Source organism: Antechinus flavipes, chromosome 2, assembly GCF_016432865.1.
Source record: "Antechinus flavipes isolate AdamAnt ecotype Samford, QLD, Australia chromosome 2, AdamAnt_v2, whole genome shotgun sequence".
Taxonomy (NCBI): Eukaryota; Metazoa; Chordata; class Mammalia; order Dasyuromorphia; family Dasyuridae; genus Antechinus; species Antechinus flavipes.
In genome coordinates this window covers 229,349,715-229,364,292 of record NC_067399.1, presented here as the reverse complement: position 1 = coordinate 229,364,292, position 14,578 = coordinate 229,349,715, and the positions used below count along the sequence as shown (strand labels likewise).

The 14,578-nt window shown below is 39.1% G+C and overlaps 1 protein-coding gene across 1 annotated transcript in view; it reads right to left on the bottom strand.

The window, feature by feature from the left end:
- FER1L5 (fer-1 like family member 5) overlaps positions 1–14,578 on the bottom strand; it is a 64,222-nt gene that overhangs the window by 12,016 nt on the left and 37,628 nt on the right. The window contains exons 15-25 of the mRNA XM_051973601.1: positions 13,216–13,316; positions 10,412–10,595; positions 9,181–9,351; positions 6,305–6,463; positions 4,713–4,876; positions 3,891–4,005; positions 3,614–3,716; positions 1,673–1,815; positions 968–1,168; positions 326–482; positions 99–176 (exon numbers count right to left, since the gene is read on the bottom strand). Of these exons, the coding sequence (XP_051829561.1) occupies positions 99–176; positions 326–482; positions 968–1,168; positions 1,673–1,815; positions 3,614–3,716; positions 3,891–4,005; positions 4,713–4,876; positions 6,305–6,463; positions 9,181–9,351; positions 10,412–10,595; positions 13,216–13,316 (1,576 nt within the window). The remainder of the gene's footprint in view (positions 1–98; positions 177–325; positions 483–967; positions 1,169–1,672; positions 1,816–3,613; positions 3,717–3,890; positions 4,006–4,712; positions 4,877–6,304; positions 6,464–9,180; positions 9,352–10,411; positions 10,596–13,215; positions 13,317–14,578) is intronic.

The following is a 14,578-nucleotide window of genomic DNA, read 5'->3' as shown; positions in this document are numbered from 1 at the left end:
CTTGGGCAAAGCCCATAGGTCTCCAGAGAATTCCATTGTCATTAAAGCTCTGGGTTCCTTAGAAAAATGAGAGATTAGTGGGAGAGGAGGGGGCTTACCTGAGAAGGTCTGGATGTGATTAGATATCAGGTTTCTGACTTGGTAGATATAGCAGAAAAGCTGGTAGTACTGTGGTTCTGGAAGGTACACAGAAGAGCCCACAAATCTGTCCTCTTTTCCTATGTCCCTCAACCCTCAACCACTTTTCTTATGCTTTTTCAGAGTTAGTGCCCATGAGAATCTCTCCCCTCACCCCCACCCTCAGCTCCATGTCTCAGATGCTCACTGTAGATGATGTAGGAGATGAAGGGAGTACTGAGTTTTAGGGGTGCCTCCATTAAAGATTTTTTTGAAGTCATGAGATTCTTCTCTTCCTTTTTAACCTCTCCCTGTTCTTCCTCCTTTATTTTCTTCTTCTTTTTCTCCTCCTTTTCCTCTATTTCCTGTTATTCAGGATAGATTCTTACCAAAGTATCTCAGGCTTTCCCTGGATTCCCTATTTGCCTAGAATCAGGTTCAAAACTAAGGCCCACTATAGGAATCATGAAACTGTGCTACAGGAGAAAGGCAGAGGAGTTTTTGGTGGTAGATCCATGAAGATTCTCTTTTTTTATTATTGTAGCTTTTTATTTACAAGATATATGCATGGGTAATTTTTCAGCATTGACCCTTGCAAAGTCTTTTGTTCCAACTTTTCCCTTCCTTCCCCCCACCCCTTCCCCTAGATAGCAGGTAGACCCATACATGTTAAAAATGTTAAAGTATATATTAAATACAATATATGTATACATGTCCTCCATGGACTCTTAGGAGCTAGGATTGGCATTGAGTATCCTGAGTCTTTTTATGGTCTGTTTTCTACCCTATGATTTGTGCTCTGCTTTGGGCTAGAACTACAGGAGAGAAAAGGAATGGAGCAAGAAGGAACCTCGTATCTGTTGTCTTTTGCCAAGCATTCCTCCAGGAAGAAAATGGGAGACATACTGACATCCTCAGTGGGTACCATCCTACGATGCCAGCAGCGGCGGCGGAGTACACTCTCTGGCTTTGGATCTGGGTCAAATCTGAAGCCAAAGGAATCATATTCCCAGCCTTCATCTTCCCCATGTAGGTCCGGTGACTCCTGCGACTAGGCAGAGAAGAGATTCAGTCCAAGACTTGATGGGGCTTAACACAGTAGTTCAGCCTCTTTTGTCATGACCCCTGATGGTGTCTCCTCTAGGAGACACGACCCAAAGTACAGAAGAGCGGTGGGCTTGTGGGAGTGTGATGTGGGACAATGAAAAGATATGAAGACAGAAAAGAAAAGGAGAGAGGATACTAATACAGTGAACAGAAGTGGAAGGTAAAATGTCTTACACAAAATACTTTATGGTTTGCAAGGCATCTTACATACATTATTTCAGTTGATCTTTACAACAGTCCTATGAAGGAGGTTATTTTACAGATGAAGAAACAGGTTCAGAGAGATTAAGGGACTTCGCCCAGAACCAGATAGGAACTGAAGCAACATTTGGATCCAGACCATCGGTGAAACAAAACAGAATTTTTTATGGGGTTTGTGAGGTGAAGGCCCTCTTGGCTCAAGTTTTTTCCTGTTTACCCCCTTCCTTGCCCATCAGGAGGCAGATACCTTCTGTTCATCTTGCTGGTCTCCAGGGTTTTGGTATCTCTGTCTCACCCAGCGGCGGCGGCGCCAAGAATGATAGGTCTTTTCCACAGCAGTCCAAGCTTTGGGGATTTCGGAGGGAGGATTTCCCACACCGTATTCCCAGCCTGTAGGAAGCAGGACCTATAAGCCTTTCAGCTGTCTAATGCGAGTGAAGCATAGAAAACATAAAGAAGGTTTAGGAGAGGACAAGCAGGTTGATTTGAGTACCAAGAAATAGAAACCTGGGAGGTACAACTGGGCTGAACTCAGTATTCCTCAGTATGAGGAAACTTGTTTAAACTCCAGGTTTGTGATTTCACAATCTATGTGATTTTAGAAAAGTCATTTCTCCCTCCTCCCCTCCCCCCCACTCCACAAAGGTTTACAAACCAAATAAATGCAAACCTATAAGCACGTGTTAAGCGCGCACAGTGTGCAAAGCAAAAGGCATCATGGAATGATGGATAGATGGCTGGTATCAGAATTAGCAAGATCTTGGTTCCTGCCTGTGATATATGTATATTAGCTGTTTGGTTACTTAAACTATCGGTATTTCTGGCAACTTTCCAATACTGTGGAAAGAATTTCTAAACTAGATGTTCCCTATATTGATATAATCAAAGATTTGGGGGATTTGTATGTGTGTGTGTGTATATATGTATGTACATGTGGGAGGGCATAAAGGCATTTAGGTTCTGGGGATGCAAAAGCAAGATGAACGCCTGAAAATCAATCCTTGCCCTCAGGGAGTTTACATTCTACTATGGATGAGAATTTTTGTACCTGAAAAATGAGAGAGTTGCCAAAGATGAGCTCTAAATGTTCCTCTAGTGCTAACAATCTTAAGAATCTATGAAAAGCTAATGCCCTGGAGAAAAGGAGAAATGACTTAATTGTGAAGTATTTGGAGGTATAGGCGGGAGAATACAAATAACCTTCCCTCATTCTCTTCTCATTTCTGTTTCTTGGAACCCCCAGCTCCCTTAAAAGCTTAGCTCACATATCACCCACTATAGGAAACTTTCTTGATCTTCCCAGTCTTTGGAGCTTCCCCTGAAATTTCTTTACATTTACTTATTTGTGTATTCATTCTTTTCTCCTCTTCCTACACATACACACACACACACTCTGAGAGAAAGACAGAGACAGAGACAGAGTGACAGAGACAGAGACAGAGAAAGACAGAGAGAGGGACAGAGATAGAGAAAGAGAATATAAGCTCCCTGAGTCCAAGGATGCTTTAATTTTTTGTTTTGTTTTAGTTTGTTTTTTTGTGTGTGTTTCTAGTGACTAACAGTGCTTGGCTCATGGGAAGACTCTAATATTTATTGAAAGAAAACGAATGAAACAAGAAATGAATTTGAATTACAGCAGAGGAGTCTCATTTTAAAGCCTGTTAGAAAGAAACAAAAAGGAACAGGACAGAATGGAATAGAACAATACAAAACAGGTCAAGAGAGAATACAAAATAAGAGACTAGACTGGAATAATACGGTAGAATAGAGTATGGAATTTTATCTTTAGGACTCTCATCCCTCTAGCCCATTTAGTTTATATCCTTAGTCCCACAAGTAATTAGGGGCAAAATCAAGATAGATTTCCTAACTCTTAACTAACTTCAGAGACTTTCTAGAAATATTTAAGAAAAATTCCAAACCCATTGCTCTTTCTACTATAAAAGTCTCCTAGACTTAGTATCCCACTATCTAACTCTTATTAGGATGGGATGGTAGGATTGTGAGATTGTGGACTGGCTCATACTTCCCTCCTGGTCCTGACACCATCCTTCACTTGTTGGCCTGGTTTACATGCTCATAGTTAGAATTATAAGATACCTTAGGGACCATTTAAGTTTTAATAACAATAGCTTGGGAGCTGAGGCTCTTCCAGAAGGCAAATATTCCCAAAGATAACAGGACCTGCCTTCCTTATCCACTGCATCATTTAACTCCACATTCCAGTTTTCCTTGATGGACCAGCCTTCTGGGCACTCCAGTTGTTCCCTAGCCTGTACAGGCTGTCCAATCTATAGAAGGAATGAATGGGAAGAAAGTGAATTGAGAAATTTAGAGGAAGGGCAATTCAGGATTCTACCCATCTCCCACACTCCTAGCTACCTTCCTCTTTTCCATCTACACCATGGTAACCCTGATTTGTATCTTCTGCCTAGCTTTGGTTAAAGGATACTACTCTTACTCACCATATCAGTATTTGGGATGGCAGCTGGAGCCCAACTTCCCCAAATGTCCCGTGTCTGGTTTTCGTATACTTCCTCCAGAATTTGGTTTTGGTTAATGTCTGTGTCTACAAGGAATCTGGAGGGGAGAGGTTGACAGGAGAGAGCCCTTGTACTCATACTTCTTGTTTGAGTCCGTGGGTCTGGTCTCTCCCCAGCCCTTAGGCCCATATAATGTCCTTTTTGGATTTCCTCAGACATAACTAAGGTGGAGTATCCACAGTGCTTTTTTCCCAAAGTGTCACAGTACTTCACAGCCTATGCTGTGCAATATGACTCTTGCCCAACCCAGGACTGCCACTTGGGAATTGTTATTACTGGACATTTTTCTTTGGGAAATGGGCTGGGAGATGGGCCTCCCTCTTCTGATGAGATTTTATTGTCCACAGTCACAATTTCTGTGCTGCCCTCTTCCCCCATCCCCTCCCCCATTGGAGTCCCCATTGGACTATACTCTTTCTCCCTCCACCAAAAAATTTCCAAGTATAGCTTGGTATCCTGATTAGACAAGATCAGGTCTACCCCTAGCTTCAGCAGCAGGGTGGTTATCCCATGGCCATACTTTCCACCAAATTGTTAATTACATACTGTATTTCTCATAATTTTTCATTAGAGCACAGTATAGACTGATTCCATAGTGGGTCATAAAAAGGTCTGGATTAAGAAGCTGGGCAGGATTAGGGACTAAGATAGGATAAAATCAGTGGTATATATCCATGGACATTGACTTAGCCTCTCTCCCCTTACTCCCACAGTTTTCTCTGCCCCATCCTCTGTCAGACTCACTTTGTCTTGGGTTCCACAAACCAACTCCCCTGCCACTCCCATCCTTGAGGCACATGGAAGTTCTCTTTGGGGAGAATGTAGTTTCCACTGGCGTCAGAGAAATTGGGATAGTTTTTCAGCCCCTCTGGTCCCCACTTGCCCTGGAACATAGCTTGGTTCTCATACTGATAAAGGTAATAGGTACATATACAAAGAAATATTAGATTAAGTTATAAGATGCTATCCTTAGAACTAGAATGGATAGACCATAGAGACCATCTAATATAACACCCCTCTCTTTTCCCCACAATGCATCAATTTTACAGATGAGGTCAGGCTCCAGAAAGATTCAATAGCTTGCTCAAAAGTAAACAGTTAAGAAATAACAGAGCTATAGCATTCAAATCTAAATATTTTGTTTTAAAATACAATATCCTTACAATAATACTCTACTTCTCTAATTGTCCTATGCTTAACAACAACAATAACTGACATTGTCAGAACACTTTAAGGTTTATAAAGAACTTTATATGTATTTGGGGATTTCACCCACCCAATTTCCTTCTTGATTGCAGAATGAAGGAAGGCAGATAGCAGAGTCTAGGTGAGGAGAGGCCCTAGATGAACAGAATTTGAAATAGAAGACATATGCCAGATGGCAAAGTGACCAGGGGTGAGTAGGTGGTAAAGCAGGAAAGGCAAGGATGTAAAGATCTTTTTCTGGAAGTTTAAGAGGAAGAGACAGGTAAACACAAGGCTAAGGGAAGGATTCTTCATTAGAGAAGAGTCCTGAATATCATGGGAGATGACTCTATAAACGATATAGTTTGAATCAAAAGAAAGGCAAGATTTCATGAAAAGGAGGAATACTTTGTAGGGATGGCATGGACAGGAGACAAATGCACAGGTTATACTGGTGAGGAGAGCCGATGCTGGGAATGGTGGCGCTCAGGGATAGTGGGGACCTCAGGCAGTGAGGTAAGAGCAGGGAGCAGTTAGAATACACACAGATCTTGAAGTATATCAACAAAAGTCACCTGGAGTGAGTGACAGCAGTGTAGTAGATAAGGAGCCTGCCTCAGTGTCAGGACTGGCTTCAAATCTTGTGTCTGATATTCTGTCTGTCCAAGTTACCAAACTTTTGGTGCCCCAGGCATCTCTAAGATTCTAAATTATAAAGCATTTCTGGAGGGTTCCCTATACAGATTAATTCACAGGTCAGATTTTTACTCCCCCCCCCAAAAAAAAAAAATCCAAGAGAGAATTAATTAGGATAGGAAAGGCAGAAGAGAGGAAATGGTTTTGTACTGTATCTCTTCCATGTTTTACTCTATTGTCTAAGGGACTGAGTTTCCTTCCCTTGGCCTCCTACTTCATCTTATTCATGATTCCTCATTCTCTAAGAAAGATATTTCTCTCTAGGCCTTAGTTTGCTCATCTGTAAAATGTATTAGCCTCTAAAGTAAAAATTCTGTTAGTAAAAACACAGGGCACCTCATCCTCCCAGATTTCTTTCACATTCTTTTTCCTCCCTCTCTCCCTACTTTCTCCTCCTTCTTCCCCCTTCCCAGTCCCATCACCCGGTGGCTACAATTCCCAGCCAGGCTTCTTACTGTCTTTGAATAGAAGATGAAATCTTTATAGCCGATCTTCTCCAGGTCACTGCTGTCCGAGACGCTGCCTAGCCACATGCATACTCGGAGCTGAGCAGCCATTATTCCCTTCTGCTCTTGAGCCTCTAGTAAGTTCTTTTGTTTTCGTTCTTTGGAGTACTGAGCCAGAGATAAGATCCTTCTTAGAGGAGGCAATAAAATGAATGAATCTAGTTTTCTCCTCTCAATGGCTTTTAAGCCTGGCCCACTCTTATCCCAGGCTACTAAGCCTTAGTTAACTTAAAATGTTAACTTGAAGGCAGTTGAATCCAAGGCCTGCAGAGCTCTCTCTGGAATATGGTCACTTCGCACATAGTAAGGAACCAAGAGGCAGCTGGTGAGGGAGAAGCAGATGATGAATCTACTGCTTGTGTTTGAAAAAACTCCAAATGACTCATCCTTCAGCCACCATTGCCCTTTACAATGGGGCTCGTTACCTATGAACATCCTTCTCTACAGGCGCTATTATCTTTTTGTGACTTCTTTCCATTTTAAGAAATGCACCCTCTCCCCATCTTAATTTTCATTTTTTAAAAATAAATTTTTATTGACATCTTTTGTCTTCTTCCCATATCCCTTTTCTTTATCCTTCCCAGAGAGTGATCATTTATAGGATTTTTTTTTAAAGAGGAAAAGATAACCTTCCCAAAAAAACCACCAATACATAATAACTAGCATTTATATATCACTTTATGTTTTATAAAGCATTTTGTAAACATCATTTTGTTTTATCCTTACAACATCCCTGGGAGACAGGTGCTATTATTATTTCTGTTTTTATAGATGGGTAAACTGAAAAAGACAGTTTAAGAGACTGACAAAGGTTACAGAGCTAATAAATATCTGAGACTGGATTTGAATTCAGGTTTTCCTGACTTCAGGTCCAGGGCTCTATCCACTCTGATACCTAGCACCTAACTGCTCCTCCAAAAAAATAGCTCTATAAATATAGGGATGAGAATTGATGAACTCTGATTGAAACATATTTTTTCACTTTATTTGTCTTTCTTCCCTCCTCCCCAACATCGCTAAGGTAAAAATATATTTTGCATGACTTCATATATATAGTGAACATTTTATTTCCTGCCTTCTCCATGGGTTGTTGAGGAAGAGAAAGAAAATTAAATTAAAATTTTTAAAATGTATTATGGTATATTAGGTATTCCAATTAAATAAAAATTAAAAAAAATAAAAAATATAAAAATAGTATATAAATAACTATATATATACATACATATGTACATATATAGAGTGTTTCAAACCTCACATTAAGTTTTATAAAAAGTTTATGTGTATATATATACTATATATATTATATACACATATAATGATATAATGTGTATATAATGACATATACACATGCATGTATATATGTACATATTTAGTGATATATAGAGTGTTCCACACCCCACACCTTCACCTCCACAAAAGGAGAAGGGAAATGTCTTCTGTCTCCTCTTTGCACTCAAGTTTGTTGTATCATTTTTCAATATTATTAATATTTTAATATGCTTTTGACTGTATATGTAGAATGCAGGGGATAGAGTACTGTTGGACTTAGGGGTCAGGAAGATGTGAATTCAAATTCTCCCTTCTTGTATTACCTCTCTGGCAGGATTGTTGTGGGCATCTATCTGCATGAGATCAGAAGACTAATATTGACCTAGAGCTGGAAGAGATCTCAAAGGCCATGTGATCCAACCCTTTCATTTATAGATGAGGAAATTGCAATTCATTGAGATTACAGAATATAAACTGAGGTAACTCAGATAGCAGACATTGAGGCTTCATGTGAAACAAAGATCCTCTGATTTCAGGGCTGTTTTCTCTGCCTATCAGAGCATGCTGCTTCCTCAAAGATAATGCATATAAAGTACTTTATAAACTTTGAAGCCTGTAAACCAGTGCTTATTAAGGTGGGAGATCACTTGATATAGAGTCTTAGTTTGGGAGTCAAAGGACCTGTGTTCAAAGTCTACCTTTCCTACTTATACCTGTGCAACCTTAGGTTTGCCCTTTCTGAGCCTTAGTTTCCTGAGATGACTTAAACTTGATGACCTCCAAGGTCCTTTCCAGTTTGAAATCTATAACCTTCTAATCTTCTGACATGACTCTGGACAACGTACTTCCCTTTTTTAAGGCCTCAGTTTCCTTAATTGTTAAATGAGGGCACAGGGCTTGATGACTAAGGTCCTTTCCATCTCTAACTATTTAATCTTCAAATCCTTGTACTGTGTCTTCTTGGACAAATCATTTAAACTACACATCTCAAGCATCTCTGGGATTTATCTTTAATAGAATGACTTTAATAGTTGACTTGTCTAATCTGTTGAAGGGAATTCCCATACGGAGAAAATGACAGATCTTTTGGATGAAATTACCTACCTACCATTCATAATCATAGGGAGAGGGGCTCACACAATGAGATTTGTTCTCAGTCCAACTCTAATACATCTCTAGGAGCTTGCTGGGCAGAGAACATTCAGGGATGCTGTGAATCATCATAATGAACAGAAGCAGTGAATTGAGTGCTAGACCTGGAATCAGGAAGAAATTCAGATCTAACCTCAAATACTTTGCAGCTTTGTTATCCCTGGCAAGTCACTTTGCTTTAACCTCCTCACCTATAAAATAGAGATAACAATAGCATCTAATTTCCAGGGCTGCTGTTAGGATAAAATGAGATAATATTTGTAATATTTATTAAGTGCTTTGTAAAACTTAAGGCATTATATAATACTAAATCATTTATTAATAATTAGTATTATTATACCATAGGCTATATTCTAGACTCTATTCTCTAAATTTCTTTACCCTCAGTCTCTGGAGGAAGATGCCAAAGTCCTTCTCACCTTCATGAAGAGGGTCTGAGCCTTGCCACAGAATTTGCCACCATAGAAGGGCCCAGCCTGGGAGAACAGGATGGTATTGATGGGCACCCGGGTATAGGCAACACGATGTTCTTTGCACAGGAGCCAGATCACAACGTCAGGGATGCTAGATTGAGGCTGATGTGGGAAGATGATAAGGGGTGGAAGGATTGAAATGGAGAGAGAGGGGTTTGGGAAAACATGTAAGACACTCAGAAGAGATTAGGCTTCTTAATCCTCAAGATTTTTACTTAGGGCCTTTATACCTCTTACCTAGCATAGTACCTGACATATAGTAAGTACCAATGAAGAATACCATACCTCCACTAGGCCTTTACCCCCAAAGAAATCAAAGAAAGAAGAAAGGAATCTAAAGTATACAAAAATATTCATAACAATTTTTTTAGGGTGCCAAATATTGGAAACCAAAGGAATTTCCTACTGGGAAATGGCTAAATAAATTGAGATACATGAATGTAGTGGAATATTATTGTGCCATAAAAATAATGAAATGGATAATTTGAGAGGAAACCTGGAAGGAGCTTTATGAGCTGATTTAGAGGACAGTGAGAACTAGGAGAATAATTCAATACAATGACACCACCACCAAAGAGAAAAACAACTTTGAAAGACTTTTTAGAACTCTGTTCCAATGCAGTGACAAACTACAAGTCCACAAGAAGATGAAACATGTCACTCCCCTCCTGAGAGTGATAAACTTGAAGAGTGAGACAATTATATATTTCTGGACACAACTAATATAGGAATCTGTTTTGCTACACTGTGTATTGAAGGGTTTTTCTTTTTTAAATGTGGTCAATGAAGGAAGGAGTAAAGGGAGTAGCAGGTTAATAAAATTTTACAATGCTTTTTTAATTGAAAAACAAAAACCAGGGGCAGCTAGGTGGTACAGTGGATAGAGCACCAACGCTGAGGTCAGGAGAACCTGAGTTCAAATTTGACCTCAGACACTTAACACTTCCTTAGCTGTATGACCCTGGGCAAGCCACTTAACCCCAATTGCCTTGGGGGGAAAAACCCAATCAATGGAAAGAGTCTTAGTTCTGGACTAAGGACTTTTATATGAGATATCCCCTGAAAAGAGAAAAGGACCAGCAGTATTGAGGGGTCTAGCAAGTTACCCCTCTATCGCCCTCCAAGGAATATGAGAGGATGGATAACATAGCAAATGCCCTACCTCTAGAGTCACAGAGTTGAGCCGATATAACCAATTCTCAGCTGCAGGCAGCATTTCCGTGTCTTTATGATTGCTGTTCATGGCTTCATCTGCCAATTCCTGAAGGACCAGTTTTCGAAGTTTCCATAAATTCTGGTCCAAGATTGTGGAATAGAGTTGGTCTGAAATATGGGGCAAAGGCCTCCTGGGGTAGGGACAACAACAGGGAGAAGCTAGCATAACTGTTGACATCCACACCCATCTATTCTTTCCCTCTCCTCGCCTGCAACATAGTACTTCCACAAAAGCTGGAAGTTTTTTTAAAAGTTTATTTCTGGATCATACAACTTGACTTTCAAAATACTCTGAATCTATAGCTGGAAGGAACTTGAAAAATGTTTTTTGAATCTAGGATTTAAAAAAAATTTTTTTTCTCTCTAATAAATTTATTTAAAGTTTTTTTTTTTATTTTGAGTTCCAAATTCACTTTCTCCCCAACCCATTGAGAAAGCAAGCAATATGATATTAATTATATATGCAAAATATATTTTGGGAGGGACTTTAGAAGCCATTCAATTCAATCCATTCATTTAACAAGGAAAATGAGACAAAGGTAACATAGGCAAAAAATGATAGAGCCAAGATTTAAATCTAGGCTTTCTGAAGTCACCTCCATCATGGGGACTCCTACCTGTCTTATGTCATATTGAAAGCTTTATTCTTCTGCAGAAGAGCTGGTCCTTCTTAACAAAGCCAGCTCTTCTTCCCCTGTCATCTCCTCCTGTCTTCCCTAGCAGACTGCTTGTTATCATCCCTATTCTCTAAATATCATTTATTATTATTATTATAGCTTTTTATTTACAAGATATATGCATGGGTGATTTTTCAGCATTGACAATTACAAAACCTTTTGTTCCAATTTTTCCCCTCCTTCCCCCCACTCCCTCTCCCAGATGGCAAGTTGACTAATACATGTTAAATATGTTAAATACAATATATATCATCCCTATTCTCTCTTTTTATCTATTTATTTATTTATTTTTTAAAATAACTTTTTATTGATAGAACTCATGCCAGGGTAAATTTTTACAACATTATCCCTTGCATTCACTTCTGTTCCGATTTTCCCCCTCCTTCCCTCCATCCCCTCCCTGAGATGGCAAGCAATCCTTTACATGTTGAATAGGTTACAATATATCCTGGATACAATATACATGTGCAGAACCGAACAGTTTTCTTGTTGCACAGGGAGAATTGAATTCAGAGGGTATAAATAATCCGGGAAGAAAAACAAAAATGCAAGCAGTTTATATTCATCTCCCAGTGTTCTTTCTTTGGGTCTAGCTGCTTCTGCCCATCTTTGATCAATTGAAACTGAATTAGCTCTCTTTATCGAAGAGATCCAATTCCATCAGAATACATCCTCAAACAGTATCGTTGTTGAGGTATATAATGATCTCCTGTTCTGCTCATTTCACTTAGCATCAGTTCATATAAGTCTCTCCAACCCTCTCTGTATTCCTCCTATTGGTCATTTCTTACAGAACAATAATATTCCATAACGTTCATATACCACAATTTACTCAACCATTCTCCAATTGATGGGCATCCATTCATTTTCCAGCTTCTAGCCACTACAAACAGGGTTGCCACAAACATTTTGGCACATACAGGTCCCTTTCCCTTCTTTAGTATCTCTTTGAGGTATAAGCCCAGTAGAAACACTGCTGCCATCCTTATTCTCAACCTAACCTTCAGTCTCCCTCTAAATTTACTTTTTGCCATGGTTTATAAATGCGCTTTTTCTCCCAATCGATTTTTAAAAAATTCCAATAGATCCTGCTATCTCTTTTATCTGTCATCCTATCTCTCTCTTCCCCTTCCTGATCGAAGTTTTTAAAAAAGGTATCAGCACTGGGTGCTTCTCTCCATTTTTTTTTTTTTCTCTTATTCTCCTCTACAACTTAGGTCTCATTATTCAACTAAAAAATTCTCTGCCCAGAGTTGACCAATTATCTCTTAATTGTCACATCTGATGTCAGTTCTTTTGCAGTTCTCATCTCTGTTGCCCTGAACACTGTTGACCCCTTCCTCCTGAGCGCTCTCTCCTCTCTGGGTTACATCTCTATTTCACAAAGTCACTGCTTTTATTACCTCTTGCTTAGACTATACTGTAATCAGTTCCTATCTGTACTCTGTACCCCAAATATCTTTGCCAAAAGAATCAGACTTGAGGACTGATTTGATTGTGCCATTCCCCTACTTGATAAACTTCAGTGGCCAGTTACTGGTGCCCTCTAGGGTAAAATGTGAAATCCTCTGTTTTGGCATTTAAAAGTTCTCACAATCTGTCCTATTATTATCTTTCTAGTCTTTTTTCATATTACCTTTTTCTATACACCCCAGTACATATTGGACATTTCATTCTTCAGATACATCAGATATATCTCCATGTTTCTGGACTGTCTATATCTCATTTGCTTTAAGGTTATCCACTCTGTATGTATCTTATTCACGTTGATGTAGTCTCTCCCATTAGAAGGGAAGTTTCATGAGAGCAGTCACTGTTTGTATCCCCAGTACTTAGCCCAGGGCCTAAACATATAATACAAGTTTAATAAATACTTATTGATTAATTGATTGACTTTGAGTCTGACTTCCTGATTAAGTTCAGCTCATAATGGCATGTTCCTCTTGTTCCCAAATACACTACTACATTAGGTCTTTGGCTTCATCCATAGCCCAATACAACTCAACTTTCTAGATATTTCACCAAAGCCCCACACCTTCAGCTCATTTCACCTCCCCTTCCCAACACTGCCTACTTGCAATCTTCCATTAATTCCTCCAGCAATTTCTTCCACACTCTAGATAAAGCTGGGTTCTTAGGATTCTGGAATGACTTCATGGCCTCCAGGTTTGATTTCTGCTCCAGAGAGAGAGAAATAGAATCAAGTTGGTACTAAGCCATTGCAAAGCTATAGAGGTAGCTTGTCCAAAATATTATCAGCTAGTGTCTGAAAATCCTCAGATTTCCAGGAATCCTAGTGGGAACTTCAAGACTCCACGGTAGGGTTCCCTTAGACCATATATTCCAAATCTTGCATGAATAGTACTTCCCTATTCTGTCCTCTTAGCATAGGTGGCGGAAAAATGTAGAACATAAATTCTTTGAAGTCAGAAACTCTCTTTTTATCTTTGTATTCTGGGCCCCTGACACAGTAGTATAGCAACTAGGTGATACAATGGATAATAGCTTCAGGTCTGAAATCAGGAAGATCTGAGTTCAAATCCAGCCTCAGACATTTACTAGTTGAGTAACCCTGGGCAAGTCATTTAATCCTGTTTGCCTCAGTTCCTCATCTATAAAATGGAGACAACTGGAGAAGGAACTTGCAAATCACCCTAGTTATCTTTGCCAAGAAAACCTATGGACAAAGTCCATGGGGTCATATAGAGTTGGACATGACTGAATAGCAACAAGGAGTTTGATAGATGCTTATTGAATTGAATTGGGCAGCAGGAATTGCAACTAGGAATAATAATCTAGTATATGTATGTGTGTGTGTGTGTGTGTGTGTGTATGTGTGTGTGTGTATATATATATATATATATATATATATATATATATATATATACACACACATACATACATACTACTTATATAGTGCTTTAAAGTTTACAAAACACTTTGCATACATTATCATATTTGAACCTCACATCAACCTATGAGGTAAATACTAGAGAGAGACATTTTAATTCCCATTTTATAGGTGAAAAAAAATAAGGCTCGCTGTGGTTAAGCAACCTTTTGCCCAAGTAGCTAATAAATGCCAAAGGCAGGATTTGAACTCAAGATTCTCTCCAATCCAAGTCTATCTCTTTTCCTGAGTATTCTACAGCCCTTGCTCATTTATATGTTTCATGTTTTTGCCCTAACTGTTCACCATGAGCATTTGCTCATCTCTGTACCTCCAATTCTCGGAATGATTTCCCTCAAAATAAACTTAAGCATTCATGTCTGCAGGATGACTTACCTGGTCTCTTCAGCTTATTGTTACCACCTTCTCTTTTTAAGATTTTCTAATTTTTGTTTTGTAAATATACTGCATATACCTCTATGTAAACTTATTCTCTCCCCCATAAAATGTAAACTTCTCGAGAACCTACATGGTTTTAATTTTGTCT